The sequence below is a fragment of the Peromyscus eremicus genome, chromosome 8a (assembly GCF_949786415.1).
Source record: "Peromyscus eremicus chromosome 8a, PerEre_H2_v1, whole genome shotgun sequence".
Taxonomy (NCBI): domain Eukaryota; kingdom Metazoa; phylum Chordata; class Mammalia; order Rodentia; family Cricetidae; genus Peromyscus; species Peromyscus eremicus.
Window position 1 is genome coordinate 30,000,977 of NC_081423.1, and position 15,140 is coordinate 30,016,116.

The window sequence follows — 15,140 nt, forward strand, 5'->3', positions numbered from 1 at the left end:
TCTTTTTTTGTTTTGTTTTGTTCTTCATTTTTGTATTATGAGTTTTATATGTTCCCCCCCTTTTGTTGAAAGGGAGAACATAACATAGGGTGGGTAGGAAGTGGTGTCATCCAAGAAGAGTTGGTGGGTGGAAAGGAACGTGACAAAAATATGTAATATGAAAAACACTTTAATTAAAAATAAGTAAATAGGGCTGGAGAGATGGCTCAGAGATTAAGAGCACTGACTGCTCTTCCAGAGGTCCTGAGTTCAATTCCCAGCAATCACATGGTGGCTCACAACCATCTGTAATGAGATCTGGTGCCCTCTGCTGGTGTGCAGACATACATACATACAGAACACTGCATACATAATAAAAAAAAGAATAAGTAAATAAAAAAGGGGATGGAATGGGAGAAAAGGAAAAGAAAGAAAGGAACAAGGAGAAATCCACAAGACTTCAAGTTCCAAAGCAGTGGACATAAGCCAAGACAACTTACACTTCTGACTTCCTCTTCTTTCTCATGTGTCTGCACTCTGAAATGGAGTGAGGGGAGTTAGGAGGAGTGGAAAGGGAAATTGAACATGTCATCAAAAACATTCATATTTTTTTCTAATCAAGGGTGTTGTTTTTAATTGAACAATTCCCCAGCAACCATGGGAGGCTCATTCATTCTTGTGCCCCCAAGAGGTATCTTTTCTTCGTTCGAAGATTGGTGCACTCACCCATATAGCATTCCTAACCCGCTAGAATGGCACTGGTAAATTGTCTTTCACTGAAAAAGATGAAGTCTAAGTTTGTAAATTAGCTGCTGGAGAACAGGCTAAATGTAAAATCTCCAGGTGACCTGAGACACAAGGTCCTATTAGTGGTGTCTTCCATCAAGGACCCTTTAAAAATGTCACTAAAGCAGCACTATACTGGCCTTGGCTCCTCCCATAATGTTGCTCAGGAAGTGTGTACCACTTATTTCTCACTCTCCACTTCCTGTCAAAGACTCCCAGTAGCCACCCTCCCTCAGGGGAGAATAAACAACTTTGGGCTAAGAAAGTGAATGTATCTGTAGTATTTTATGCAATTTATATTTCCCTTTTAGACATTATCTTACGACTTCAGGTTAAGGTAGCCATGACCTGTGATCCTTCTGTATCAGTAGCCTGAGTCCTGGGATTATAGGCAGATGTCCCCAGGGCCAGATTAAATGATCATTATGAATAAACAAGTTCTAAATATTGGAGGGAATCATCCTGAAAGCTGGCAGCCACATTCTTGTTCTCTATTTTCGGTCCAGTCATGGGAAACAGGGCAGTAATGAGTTTATGTGTGGGGTCTTGAACAGTTGACAGCTGGAGGTCTTATACAGGGAGTGGACTATGCAGACAGAAACACTGTGTGCACGCCCACAAACTCAGCAGGAGAGGGTCATGAGGTCTGGTTAAACTCTGGTTAGCATTAGTCATGTAGTTTCCTCTCCTAGTGTTTCATTTGCCTCTTCTATTAAATAGGTGTTCCAGAACACTCATAAATATCATCATGGGGAAAAAAACCAGATTCCCAGGCTAGGAGAAAGTACAGCCTAGGTTTTGTAATGATCTGTTGCCATCCAGATTTTATCCTGTGCCACAAACTATTGTTCCACAGTCTCTAATTTCTTTTTCTTTGAAGATCTCTCTCTCTCTCTCTCTCTCTCTCTCTCTCTCTCTCTCTCTCTCTCTTTCTGTGTGTGTGTGTGTGTGTGTGTGTGTGTGTGCATGCTAGAGCGAGCACTCAAGTGTGCCTGTTCCTGTGCAAGTATGTGCACTAGAGTTCAGGATCCTAATAAATAGGAGGTATCTCATGGAGGCATCCAATGGAGCTGTAGTTAAGGCAGTTATGACTCACCTACGCAAGAGCTGGGATGGAACTCACATCCTCTGTAAGTGCAATACATGGTCCTAAGTGCTGAACCATCTTTCCAGGCCCATATTAAATTTATTTAAGGAAAACTTGAGTTTAATTTTTCTGTTGACATGAACAACAATTGAAGCATAAAACATATGGTTGTGAGCACAGCTCATGGATGGTGGTGGAAGAAGGATAAAAAGGCCAACACTGGCCTCAGCTACACTGTAAGTTCAATGCCAGCCCGGGATGTACAAGACCCTGTCTCAAAAACTCCAAAGGAAACAAATCAAACAAACAGTGGTACTTAAGAAAAGAGCCACCAGTATTTAAATTTTATAATTTATATGAAACAGGAATCTTGATGATACTGTAACAGTACTCACTGAGCATTTCACAAATGTTAGAAACAATCTCAGTGCACAGTAGGTCCTAACATATCCCTGTGATCCAGGGGGGACTACAATATATATCTTAGATTGGGGAACACAGAGGAGTCATGTGTAATGTGAACTCCATGGCATATGGAGTTGCTTGAAGGCCACCAGAGTGGCTGAGAATTCTTGTTCTAGTTCCTTGATCTGGGAAACCCACATGAAACATACTGTCTTCTAGCAAAGGGCTAAAGAAGACAGAGGAAGGGCCATCTTGAAAGAAATGTGGGAAGACTCCATTGGCAAGAAGAGCTATGGAGTAAGCATTTTCCTACCATCAAAATCTATGCCATTCTCCCTAGTCACTGCACTGCTTTATATGGCCAGTCTCAGAAGAATGTGAGGACCAAGCTCTAAGCACTCAGAGACAGGCACAGAACCTCTTTGCTTTAGAGGTGAAGGCCCAGCAGGACCCTCACTTTGCTCGGTTGATTTAAAGAGGCTTTGCACCATGCTACAGGGGTAAAAGATTTTGCTCTGTCAACCTTCCTTGGATTTTGTGATCATTAATCAGGAAGACCCACTCCCATTTCTAACACTGAAAGCTCGATAGAGTTACTCACTTATGATCATCAGGATGCTCGTGAGAAGCAGCAGCACAACAGACACGGAGATGCCGATATAGAGGCCCTTGGTGTGGATCTTCAGGGGGTTTGGTGTGGGGACCACTTCCTAAGGAAACATCAGTCATTGAAGAGACACCAAATGAGATGAGCAGAAAACCTGTCCTGGCCCTCAACCTAGACTTTTCCCTCCATTTTCTGTGGCTACTCTAGAATATGCAAGTAAGTGGGAGTGTGCACCTGGACTCCCAGTATTTGAGAGGCAGAGGCAGAAGACCATCTGAGAGTTCCAAGGCAGTCTGGTCTACATCGCAGTTCTGGGACAGCCAGGGTCACATGGAGAGATCATGTGTTTAAATAAAATTGAGTAGAACATGCCAGTAAACTCAAACAACCTGAGCTGGTACTAAGCTGTGCAATGTTAGACAATGCACACTTCCAAGTGTCTAGAAGGGTGAAAGTGTTTTCTATGTGGTTGGAGGTGACAGCATGGTTGCATATCTTGTGAGGGATTATATCTGCATTAATATTCAGTAGGTTATTCCTCCATTGAGAAAACCAGTGGCTCCTATCTAAGTCAATGCTCTGGTGTTGCTCATATGTGCTCATTTGCTGAGCCTGGTCTTTCCACACAGATCCTATCGTCTTGTAAAAGGCAATTCTGGATTCTTTTTTTTTTTTCTCTCTCACTTTGTAGCCATAGGTAGCCTGGAACGCTCTATGAAGACCAGGCTGGATTCTAACGCTGCGATACACATGCTTCTGCCCCCTAATCCATGGGTAGGATTAAAGCCATGGGTCTCTATGCCTGGCAAAAATCAACATCTTTATAAACCATTCAGAAGAAGCTGCTTCTGGATGCAGCCTGATTAACACCGCGTGATTAGACACAAATGCAGCATCTCTCCTAGTGCCCTGGTGCAGGTGATCAGGGATCACCACATACTGGAATAAGCAGGAGACAGGCTGGGCAGCAGGTGAGGTCCCTCTAATGGCTTAGCACTCATCTATCAACCCTAAACAGAGCCCATGGGATGGGTTTAACTGCAAGGAAAGGGAGGACCAGAGACCAGGTCTTTGCCCATGTATGAGCCTCGTCTCAGGAGTCACAATTCTGGCTCCTCTGCCTAATCAGGGAGACCATGGACAAGTTAGTTAAGCTCTGTGAACACTGTCTCTACATCCTCAAACATATTCAGTGGGAAAGGGAATTCTCAGGTCCTTCTTGACAAACACTGTGGGGATATAAAGTAATGTGTGTTGGTTTTGAGAGAGGGTCTCATGTATTCTAGGCTGGCCTGGCACTCACTATGCAGCCAATATGATGAACTTCTGAACCTCCTGCTTACATATTCTGAGTGCCTGGATCACAGGCAGGTCCACCATGCCCATGTGGACATTTACTTCATAACTTTTTCCTGATTATGTATGGCAGCAGTGGTTATCCTTTCTCAATTATCTTCTCATATGTTTTTTTCAATGTCTTCATGAAATAGAATCCAGGAAGTTGATCTACAGGTTTAAAATGTATGCTGCTGTTGCTAGGCATGGGAATGCACACCTGTAATCCCAGGACTTGAGAAGTAGAAACCTGAGGTCCCAGAGTTCATGATCATTTTTAACTCCATAGAGCATTTAAGGCCAGCCTGGTCTCCAGGAGCCCCTGTCTCAAAAACAAAGAAACCTAAACCTAGACCCAAACACACAAATGTATCTCTATGCACTGTTCTCACTGCACCTAGAGCCAGACTGACAGCTTCAGATCCAGATGTTGCTATTTCTTGTTTTGAATTTAATTCTAAAGTATTTCTTTTTGCTGGTAAAGATGCCTGCACTGCAGGTAACCAAACTCAGTTCAGGTACAATTTCACCATGCAGGGTTGTGTTAAAAACAGTACAAGTCTGCTCAATTAGTAATACTTTCTACATGGCCCAATTGTTTCTGATACTGCACTAGAATATAAAAATATATGTTAATTTATTCTCCTCTAGTTAGCTCATTCTTTTTATTTTAACCATTAGAAAATCAGTCAGTTTGTTTCTTTCTTTGTCCTTACCTCCCTCTATTGCTTTGTAAAATATCTTTTATTGGATATCTCTAACAAAGTTGCTTCCTAATACCATTTTTAGAGTCAAATTCTTCTCTTCTTTTCAATGTATTTATTATCATGCATTTAATACTGTCTGTCTGGGATCTTTTTTTTTTCCAGAGCCAAGGACTGAACCCAGGGCGTTGTGCTTACTAGGCAAGTGCTCTACCACTGAGCTAAATCCCCAACCCCCTCTCTGGGATCTTTGAGACATAGTATGGCTATGTAACTCAAGCTGACCTGGTAGTCCCGGCTATCCCGAAACTTGGTATCTCCTGTGTCAGCTTCCTGAATCCTATGATGAAGGAATAAACAACTATGCCTGACTCTTTTTCTTTTCTTCTATTTTTTCTTCTTCTTTTGAGACAAAAGTCTGCGAACTAAATTGATTTACAAAGTCTTTAAATGCAACATGATTCCAGGAAGACAGACAAGTGAATCTCACTATTAACACAGGGAGGGATATGCTTACGGTGTGATTATTCCAAGGGCGGTGTGAAGATGTCACAGTATTGGTGTAAACTGCTAAAAAAGAATAAAAATTGTCATTAGAAAAATGTTCGATTTGCATTATAGACTCTACACATATTCACAATAGCTTCTATGATAGATTGAAACTTAAATAACATGATCAAAAACTACAGACACGCAGAGATCACAATAAATACTAGTATTTTGTTAAATTCATCTAGAAAGTTGTATATCTTAACCTTTATGTTCTGGCTTCATGGAAAACTCTCTCCTCTCCTCCTCCTTCTCCTCATCCTCCTCATTCTCTTCTTTCTCCTGCTCCTGCTCCTCCTCCTCCTGCTCCTCTTCCTCCTCCTCCTTCTTCCTCTCTCTTCTCTCTGTCTCTGTCTCTGTCTCTGTCTCTCTGTCTCTCTGTCTCTCTCTGTCTCTCTCTCTGTCTCTCTCTCTCTCTCTCTCTCTCTCTCTCTGTAGATAATACATGTAAATGCCCGAGTATATCTACAAATTTAAGGGAACCAGAGCACTTAGTTTTGGAACAGTCTAAGGTCTCACCTTGTCTATACTTCTATATTAGCTAAGGATAGTAAGCGCACAAAGACCATACACTCACATTGAAAGGTCAGGATGACTCTACTCAGAATCAGTGGAACTACCATGACATCCATAACAGCTTGTGTGTATTCTTATCCAATGTATCAGTGTGCCTTGGCTTGGATCAGAATGCTTCAGCAATCACTTATATCACCCACAAGTTGACGTGTCACACATGATGTGAAGATTGGGATTTCGTGTGGCAGGAGAGTCACCAAACTCCATTCACATATTGGGGTGTTTCTGAGATACCCTTTTTTTTAGAACAAATTATAATTTTTATGCTTTCAAAAATCTATATGTACAGCATTCTTATTCTGTTGAATTACAGCAATAAACAAATGCTTTATATCCTAACAGTAAGCCCCCAGGTTTCATTTTATTCTTGAAAAAGCACATGTCAGATGATTATACATTTGTAATTTTAGCAAATGACAGACAGATCTGCTGGCAGCACACACATACAGGATGCCCAAACAATGAGTGGAAGTAGTACAGGTCTATGAAGTCCCAATTACTGCCAAGGGCTTTGCCCAGCATGAGTGAAGTTGGATGACTCATAGGCCTCCTCAGTTCTCACACTATAGTGCTTACATTTTTACTCACTGGAGGCTTACTTCCAAGGAGCCAAAGGCAGTTACTAGGTTTAGGTACCATCTACAGTCTGAGCTCTGCTTGTGACCTAGGACCTTAAGCAAGACCTTCCAGGTATAGGAAGAGTAAGCGACTCAAATATGAAACAAGATAAAATTTTAATTCAACACTGGCAGGCATGGTGGCAACCACCTTTTATCACCAGAGGCAGAGGCAGGAAGATCTCTGTGACGTCAAGGAAAGCTTGATCTACATCATGAGTTCCATACCAGCCAAGTTAAGATCCTATCTCAACAAAATAAAACTCAGAGAATACTGCCCCAGCTGGTCACATGATCATGTCAGTTGTCACTACTTTTCTAAATCTCTGTTTTCCATGAAGTCAGTAACTTATCCATGTTTTCCAAACTCAGCCCATGATCCCATCCTCTGAAGCAGACAGAAACTAAGCACTGAAAAGTTCTGTCAATCCTGAGAGATCTCACAGTTCTCCAGTGTATGCAGCAAAGTGGTTTTCTCACAAATCCTATTCTCTAAAATCCCAATTATATCCTAAAGCCCTCTGTAACCTCAGCTTGTAGCCCAGTCCCTCAGAGTCATCCTGGTTGATGTCCTCACAGGCCAATGGGAGGCAAGGAAATCAACACCTCCCATCAGATAGCAAAACAAAACAAAAAATCAGTGACCCTTTGGCTGCTCACAGAATCCAGCCTTAACCTCAGGGGACAGATGGGTTGTAGGAAGCTTTATGTGCCTCTAACTGCTACTTTACCTTCCCTCCTGGATGTAGAAGATTTGGACCCATTTTGTCTTTGGATGCCAATCTTTTTCCCATCTCTAAAAAACTATCCATTGCTATTAAGTCTAAATTCATTTCTGTGGGAATTTGAAATATGGACTTTAGGGTATCGGCCAAAGCACATGCATAAAATTTATTTTATATTAAATTGCATGTATATGCATATGCCATCTGTGTATGGGTTTCTGCACTTAATTGCAAATGCTTATGAAGACCAGAGGTCTCAGATCCTCTGGAAGTGGAATTACAGGCATTTGTGAGCTGCTCAACATGGGTGCCTGGAACCAACTCAGGATGTCCTCAAGAACAATACTTGCTTTTAGCTATGGCACCATCTCTCCAGCCCAAGCTTGAACATGCCACCTTTCCTAAGGACTTTAACTCTAATGTGTAAAATCATCAGTATAAAAAACATCTTTTTGAATTTTCCTGTTTCACAAATATTAAAAGATCCTTGAAGCAAAAGGGAGACTTATGGAGTCTTCTTCAGTGAAGATTTGAATACAGGGCAAACCTTCCAAACATAAATCTCAGAGCCTATGGCAGGAGGTCTGACCCTGGACTCAGAAGAACCAGCTTCCAACCCAAGTGAACAGGGACAAAGTCAAAGCCACTTTCTGTCTTCATAAGTTCCATTGTGAACTTTCTGACTCTGTCAGTTCCTGTCACTATAAAATAGGGACAGGTCACAGCTATATAGGACACAAGTGTCTGAGAATTAAGCACTGAATCATGAAGCAAGTAGTATACTGCTTAATGCTCGTGAAATACCAAATAATAGCTTCCCTGAACTATGGCCTCAGCTGGATGGACGAATTCCAGAATGGATGTAAAGGGTCAAGAGTCTCCCTACCCTGACACTAGTTCTCAGTCATTCTTTATTTTTTCATCAGAAAGTCATATCCAGTTGGACCAGATTCCCACCATCCTCATCAGCTATCCTAGATCAATTATCTACCTGTTTGGCTAGTAGTGAATCCTCAGATAATCTCATATAGAGAGACAGGTGTCCTCCATGTTCAAATTCTTACAGCAGAGCAGAGGGTGCATGTAAAAAGTTTGGAGAATCACAGGCATTGTGAAGTCATTGTTTGGAACCCATTAAAAACCCTTCACCTAAATCATACTTATGACTTTCTTGCTGTCCAGTATGTCCTACATCACCCCATGAGAAAGCCTCTGACTGCTGAACCACATTGGGTTTTACCTGGTTTTGGAGTCTGTGTGTTTGCTGGTGGTGGAGGAGTAGAGGTAGAGATTCTGGTTGATTTTGGAGCATTTGTGGGTCTTGTTGAAGCAGTTGTGTGTTTTGTGGTAGTTGTGGATTTGATGGTTGTTGAGGGTCTCCTTGGGGTAGTTGTGGGTTTTGTGGTAGTGGAGGGTCCCTTTGGAGTAGTTGTGGGTTTTGTGGTAGTTGCTGGTCTCCTTGGAGTAGTTGTGGGTTTTGTGGTAGTTGCTGGTCTCCTTGGAGTAGTTGTGAGTTTTGTGGTTGTTGCTGGTCTCCTTGGAATAGTTGTGGGTTTTGTGGTAGTTGCTGATCTCCTTGGAGTAGTTGTGGGTTTTGTGGTTGTTGAGGGTCTCCTTGGAGTAGTTGTAGGTTTTGTGGTAGTTGCTGGTCTCCTTGGAGTAGTTGTGGGTTTTGTGGTAGTTGCTGGTCTCCTTGGAGTAGTTATAGGTTTGATGGTTGTTGAGGGTCTCCTTGGAATAGTTGTGGGTTTTGTGGTAGTTGCTGATCTCCTTGGAGTAGTTGTGGGTTTTGTGGTTGTTGAGGGTCTCCTTGGAGTAGTTGTAGGTTTTGTGGTAGTTGCTGGTCTCCTTGGAGTAGTTGTGGGTTTTGTAGTAGTTGCTGGTCTCCTTGGAGTAGTTGTAGGTTTGATGGTTGTTGAGGGTCTCCTTGGAATAGTTGTGGGTTTTGTGGTAGCTGCTGGTCTCCTTGGAGTAGTTGTGGGTTTTCTGGTTGTTTTTGGTCTCCTTGGAGTAGTTGTGGGTTTTCTGGTTGTTTTTGGTCTTCTTGGAGTAGTTGTGGGTTTTGTGGTAGTTGCTGGTCTCCTTGGAGTAGTTGTGGGTTTTTTGGTTGTTTTTGGTCTTCTTGGAGTAGTTGTGGGTTTTGTGGTAGTTGTGGGTTTCCTTGGAGTAGTTGTGGGTTTTTTGGTTGTTTTTGGTCTTGGAATAGTGATGGGTTTCCTTGGAGTAGTGATGAGTCTCTTTGGAGTAGTTCTGGGTCTCTTTGGAGTAGTTCTGGGTCTCTTTGGAGTAGTTCTGGGTCTCCTTGGAGTAATTCTGGGTTTCCTTAGAGGTGTAATGGGACTCATTGGAGTAGGTCTGGGTCTATTGATAGATTTGAATCTACCTGTAAGTCTCCTTGAAGAACCTGTTGGAACTCCTGAATTTAGAAATCAATGTGAAAGTAAGGGTCAGCCAAGCAAGAAGAAAGAAGATCCTTCACTCCACCCACTCTCTAGCACACCAGGAAGAGGCTGTCCCCAAAGAGGCTCGTCTCCTGCACTTCTGTTCTTTGTCCTTGACCAACTAGAATGGGGCAGGACAGGGCATTAAAGATAGGCTCATCAATAGGAGGCAGCTGCACAGACAACATGGATCTGAGAACAGAGCCCATGTTCCTAAGGACACACTGTGTAAATGACAGGTGTCAGGTCCTCAGATATCTCTAAGCATCTCTGTGACGCTGAGAGGGTATGGGGGACTGGGACTGCTCTCAGTGGTGACTGACTTCATCCACAGACTACAGACTCAGTGTGTTCAATGCAGTCAGTTCTGAGAGGACACGCCACATAGCATTGCATCATAAGGCTAACTAGGCTAGTTGGTCCATAGGAGTTCCCGTGCCCAACACTAAATGATTTGCACATTTGGGTAGAGAAGAGACACAGTCGTCTATGGTTTCTTCCAATCTAAGAGAAGCAGTGTGAATATTCCTTATCCAAAAATTTTTGGTACCAGGAGTTTCAGAATTTGGGTAATTCTGAAAATTTTGTAAAATTTACATATAGCTCACAGACAGGACTCAAGTCTAAATGTGGATAGATGTAGCATTCATATGCATACACTTTATATACATAGCTTATAGCTTATAGGTAGGTTTAAAAACTATTGATATTCTGTGTATGAATACTTCATGGCTTTGAGTTTTCCAGGTAGATTACCAGGGCAATGCCCAAGAGGTTTCAGATCTTGAAGCACTGCAGATCTGATAGTGAGACAAGGCAGGTTTAACCTGTAATTCACAAATATGAAAAATCACAAGTGCTGAGTGAGTCCAAACAGCTTACTGGTGTTCTGAGAGTGCACAGAAATCCCAGACTGGAATTCAGTGCTGGGAAGGACAGTCCGTGGAGGAGTCCAGAAGGTACACACAGTACTTTTGTCAGCCGACAGTTTCCACCTAAGCAGCTTCTGTCCATCCTAACTCTGCCAACTAAAAATAAAACCCCGGGGACTGGGAACAACTCCTTTGAGCACTCCTCTTTAATGGATGTGATGTCACTTGAATTGAGTTTTCTCTCTCTCTCTCTCTTTTTTTTTTTTTTTTTGGTTTCTCGAGACAGGGTTTCTCTGTGCAGCTTTGCACCTTTCCTGGAACTCCCTCTGTAGCCCAGGCTGGCCTCAAACTCACAAAGATCCGCCTGGCTCTGCCTCCCGAGTGCTGGGATTAAAGGTGTGCGCCAAAAGGAATGTGTTCACTTGTTACATGCAGGAAACTAGTGGAAGTACAGTTCAGCCTGCTTTTAAAATTTTAAAAATTTGTATTTCTGTTGCTCTCCCTGTCTCTTTCTGTCTGCCCAGCCCTCCCCCCCCCCCGCCGCCGCCGCCGCCGCCGCCCCCGTATGTGTGTGTGTGTGTGTGTGTGTGTGTGTGTGTGTGTGTGTAATTTTCCATGGCCAATGTGTTAAGGTCAGAGGACAACTTGAAGGAGTTGGTTCTCACCTTCTACCAAGTAGGCTGTAAGAACTGAACTCAGGTAATCAAGCTTGACCAAGGCACTTTTACCCACTGTTGTGGTTTGAAAGAAAATGGCCCTCAAAGGGTGTGGCACTATTAGGAGATGTGACTTTGTTGGAGTAGGCATGGCCTTTTTGAAATAGGTGTTGCCTTGTTGGAGGGAAGTGTGTCACTGTAGATGCAGGATTTGAAGTATCATACCTATGCTTAAGCTACACCCAGTGAGACAGTTGAACTCCTGTTGCCTGCAGGTCAAGATGTAGGACTCTCAGCTCCTTCTCCAGAACCATGTCTGCCTGAGCATCATCATGTCACACCATGATGATAAAGTAAGCCACCGCAATTGAAAGTTTTTCCTTTATAGGAGTTGTCATGGTCATGGTGTCTCTTCACAGCAATAGAAACCATAGCTAAGATACCCATTGAGCTGTCTCACTGGCCTTCAAGTCCCTTTCCTATAGAGGGCCAGATAGTAAGTGTCTTGGACTCAGGAACCGGAGCATAGGTGTTCCAGAGCAAGCACTCATGTCAATCAATTTGAAAGTCACTGCTGACAACTTAGCAGGGAGTGGGTGTGGCTGTGCTGCAGGAAAACTATTCACACTATTGGTTTCAAACTATCAGATTGCTGAACCAGTCTAACATGTGGGCAGAGGCCTGAGCACAGTACACACCCTCCCTGGAGAGTATAAATCTCTGAAGTGGAAAGAAAAGCAAGCATGTGAACAATCTAGTCAGAAGATCACTGTGAGAACAAACTCAGGAAAGAATCACCAGCTCAGGAGCTTTCCTTCTCTTGCTCTGGGGCATTTTTTTCTCCCATGTAGATGGGAAAATCTAAAGGAGCTGATGAGGGTCCCAGGACACCTGAAGAGGAAGCTCCGTGTGTTAGAATCACAAGAAATTATTTTTTAAAAAACGGTGGTTAAAAGATAAAGCAGAGTGTCATTTTTGAACCCCTTGATTAGCCAGAGGACTTTTAAACACTGGCCTGTGAAATATTTTCTACACTTGCTAACAGCTAGCTCACTGTAAATAATTTCAAGCAGCAGGACATTGTGAAACAGGCTTTTGATCCCATGGGTCAAAAGATAGGCAGTTGGATCTGTGAGTTAGGCTAGTCTGATCTACTTGTAGAGATCCTGACCATCTATACGACACCGTGAGATTCAATGTCAAAAATAAATAGATAATAAATAAGAAAGTAAGTAAGAAACTGAAGAGGCTGAACAATTACAAAATGATATTCTGGATTTTTAAAAATGGAGGCAAGTTAGAATGGATGTCTATCGTCAGTGTAAGCCAAGGAGATCAGGGAATATCACCAGAAAGTACATCCTCATGATTCAACTCCTTCTATGAAAAGGATGTTCACATCAAAAAGGAAACTTTAAGAACTGGGGCTTTTATGAATTTCTCACTAGTAATCACTGAACAGGTGTTGGAAGAGAAATACTTTCCCTTGTGGCGATTTTTGTGTATAAAATTTTTGTGACATGATGTGAGGACTCTTTTTAAAGCTCAAGGAAGGGCAGACATGAAGTGGAACTCTCCATCTATGATGTAACCTGCTCTCAGTAAGGTCAGCTGACCCTCGTTGAAGCCAGCTCATCTGCACAGCGGCATCCTACATTACGTGCTTTTCAGGTCAGAGCTGTTGTGCTTCACAGTGTTGAGGACAGGTGTTTTGGTAGGGTGTGGTAACCCACGCCCCCAGTACTTGGGAGGCAGAGGCAGGTGGACCTCTGTGAGCTCCAGGCCAGCCCGGTCTACAAAAGGAGTTCCAGAACAGCCAGGGCTACACAGAGAAACCCTGTTAAAACAAATAAACAGAAACAGGAGTTTCAATATCACAAGATAGTAACTCAGAGGCAGAGGATCCCTTTCATTCAAGTCACTTCGGCTTAAATGAAGCTTCCCACAGACAGAGTGGAGGCAGTTTTATGGACAAACATGACTGTCCCAAGTACAGTTAGGACCTGGGTCCTGACTTAGCTCATTATCTTGAATTAAGGTTGATTTTAGGGCTTAAACAAATAAATAAACAAGTTGGTGGTACACAACTGTATTATCAGGACCAGAGTGCTATAATAGGCTAGAGAACCAGGAGGGCATGGCCATCAAAGGACAGCCTGAGATACATGAGACTATGTCATTAAAAAAATAATAAAAAGCAAGTGTTTAATCACAAGCATGTTTATAAGAACCTTTGTTTCCTTGTTCTAGGAAAAGAACAAATCACTAGCAAAGCAACAAGGCACACTTACCTGGTTGAACTTGCAGTGAGGTGGTCAGTCTCTGTACACCATTCCACCCCTTCATTTCCACCCGACAGCAGTAGAGACCACTGTCACTCTCAGTGACATTCTCTATGGTCAAGGACACATCTCCTTGAAGAAGCTGCCCCTTCAGCTGGTAGCGATTGTTTGTCCGATAGTAGATTCTGTGGCCTTCAGTCCGGATAAGTGTTTGTCCACATGTGTCAGAAGCACATTCCCCTCGGCCCCAACACATGGATGAGAGTCCATTAGACACTGGATAAGTACAAGGCAGTGTCACAGGGTGACCCACCACTCCATGCACTTGTGGGAAAGAATCCACAGCAGCTGTGATCAAAAGGTGGAATTGGAGAATGAGCACCCAACAGTTTCCTACAATTGATTCTACTTCTTCGTTTCTTTCCCATTTTCCTTTTTTGGCTCAACTGGGGACTAAACCTGGGGCATGAGAGATAAGTGCTCTATCACTGTGTTCCAGCACCAGCTCCTCTTTGCATTTTTCTTTGTAGAGTTTTTTATAGCTTAACCTTTTCGTGATAAACAATTTTCTGTTAGCTTATTCTTCTTCAGTGTGATTATGTAATGGTCATGTGTGTGGATAAAGCAACTTACTGCACTGTATTATATTCACACTGTATCTTTTTAATTCTTTTTGTATTTCCCTTTCTTTCCCTTCTTTCTTTCTTTTTTCTTCCTTCCTTCTTCTTTTTCTTCCTTCCTCTCTTTCTTTCTTTCTTTCTTTCTTCTTTCTTTCTTTCATTCTTTTTTCTTTTTGTGACAGAGCTCACTAGGTAGTTCTCACAGGCCTAGAACCCTCTATGTAGAATAGGCTAGCATAAAACTCATAGAGATCCACCTAACTTTACCTTCTGACTGCCAGGATTAAAGGCATGCACCACCATGCCTGACCTGTTGGTTTATTTTTAGACAGGGTCTTACTCTGTAGCCCAGGCTGGCTTGTACTTTTACAACTGCTTTCCCAGAAGCTGTGCATGATGATGGGTGCCTGTCAAACTGGAATTCGAAGGTGAAGTCAGGAAACTAGTGAATTCAAGACCAACCTGAGCTTATGAGGCCGGCTCTCAACACCCCGCCCCTCCACCCAACTTCCCTCAGTGCTACTGACAATGAAATCACTGACTTTAGTCACCTCTCCTGTACAAAGAGCAGGGCCCAGGGTTCGTTTCCAGCATTGTGTGTGGGTAAACGGCAGAACTCTACCAACTTCAATATCAGTTTTCAGAACGGCTTTTGTTTACTCATATGGTTTTCATTGGTTTTTTGAGACAAGGTCTGGCTATGTAACCCTTGACTGGCTTCAGTATTTAGAACTTTGTGTGTAGAACAAGCTGCCTGAATTCACGGAGATCTGCCTGCCTCTACCTCCCCAGTGCTGGGATTAAAGATGTGCACCCCCAGGGCAAGCTCAGGATGGGTTTTGTAATACCATCAGGAGGACTGGGGCTTTAGGATCAGTTCTTCAAAAAATTAAGGAAAA

General features: G+C 42.8%; 1 protein-coding gene across 1 annotated transcript; it reads right to left on the reverse strand.

Moving 5' to 3' along the window:
- Positions 1–2,858: 2,858 nt before the first annotated feature.
- On the reverse strand, positions 2,859–13,877 carry LOC131916549 (probable serine/threonine-protein kinase fhkB). Its single transcript, XM_059269903.1, has 5 exons — positions 13,631–13,877; positions 9,871–9,932; positions 8,611–9,731; positions 5,421–5,473; positions 2,859–2,967 (listed from the first exon to the last, which is right to left on the reverse strand). The coding sequence occupies exons 1-4, from the start codon at positions 13,875–13,877 to the stop codon at positions 5,428–5,430; spliced, it is 1,476 nt and encodes a 491-aa protein (XP_059125886.1). The 3' UTR covers positions 2,859–2,967; positions 5,421–5,427.
- Positions 13,878–15,140: the final 1,263 nt, after the last annotated feature.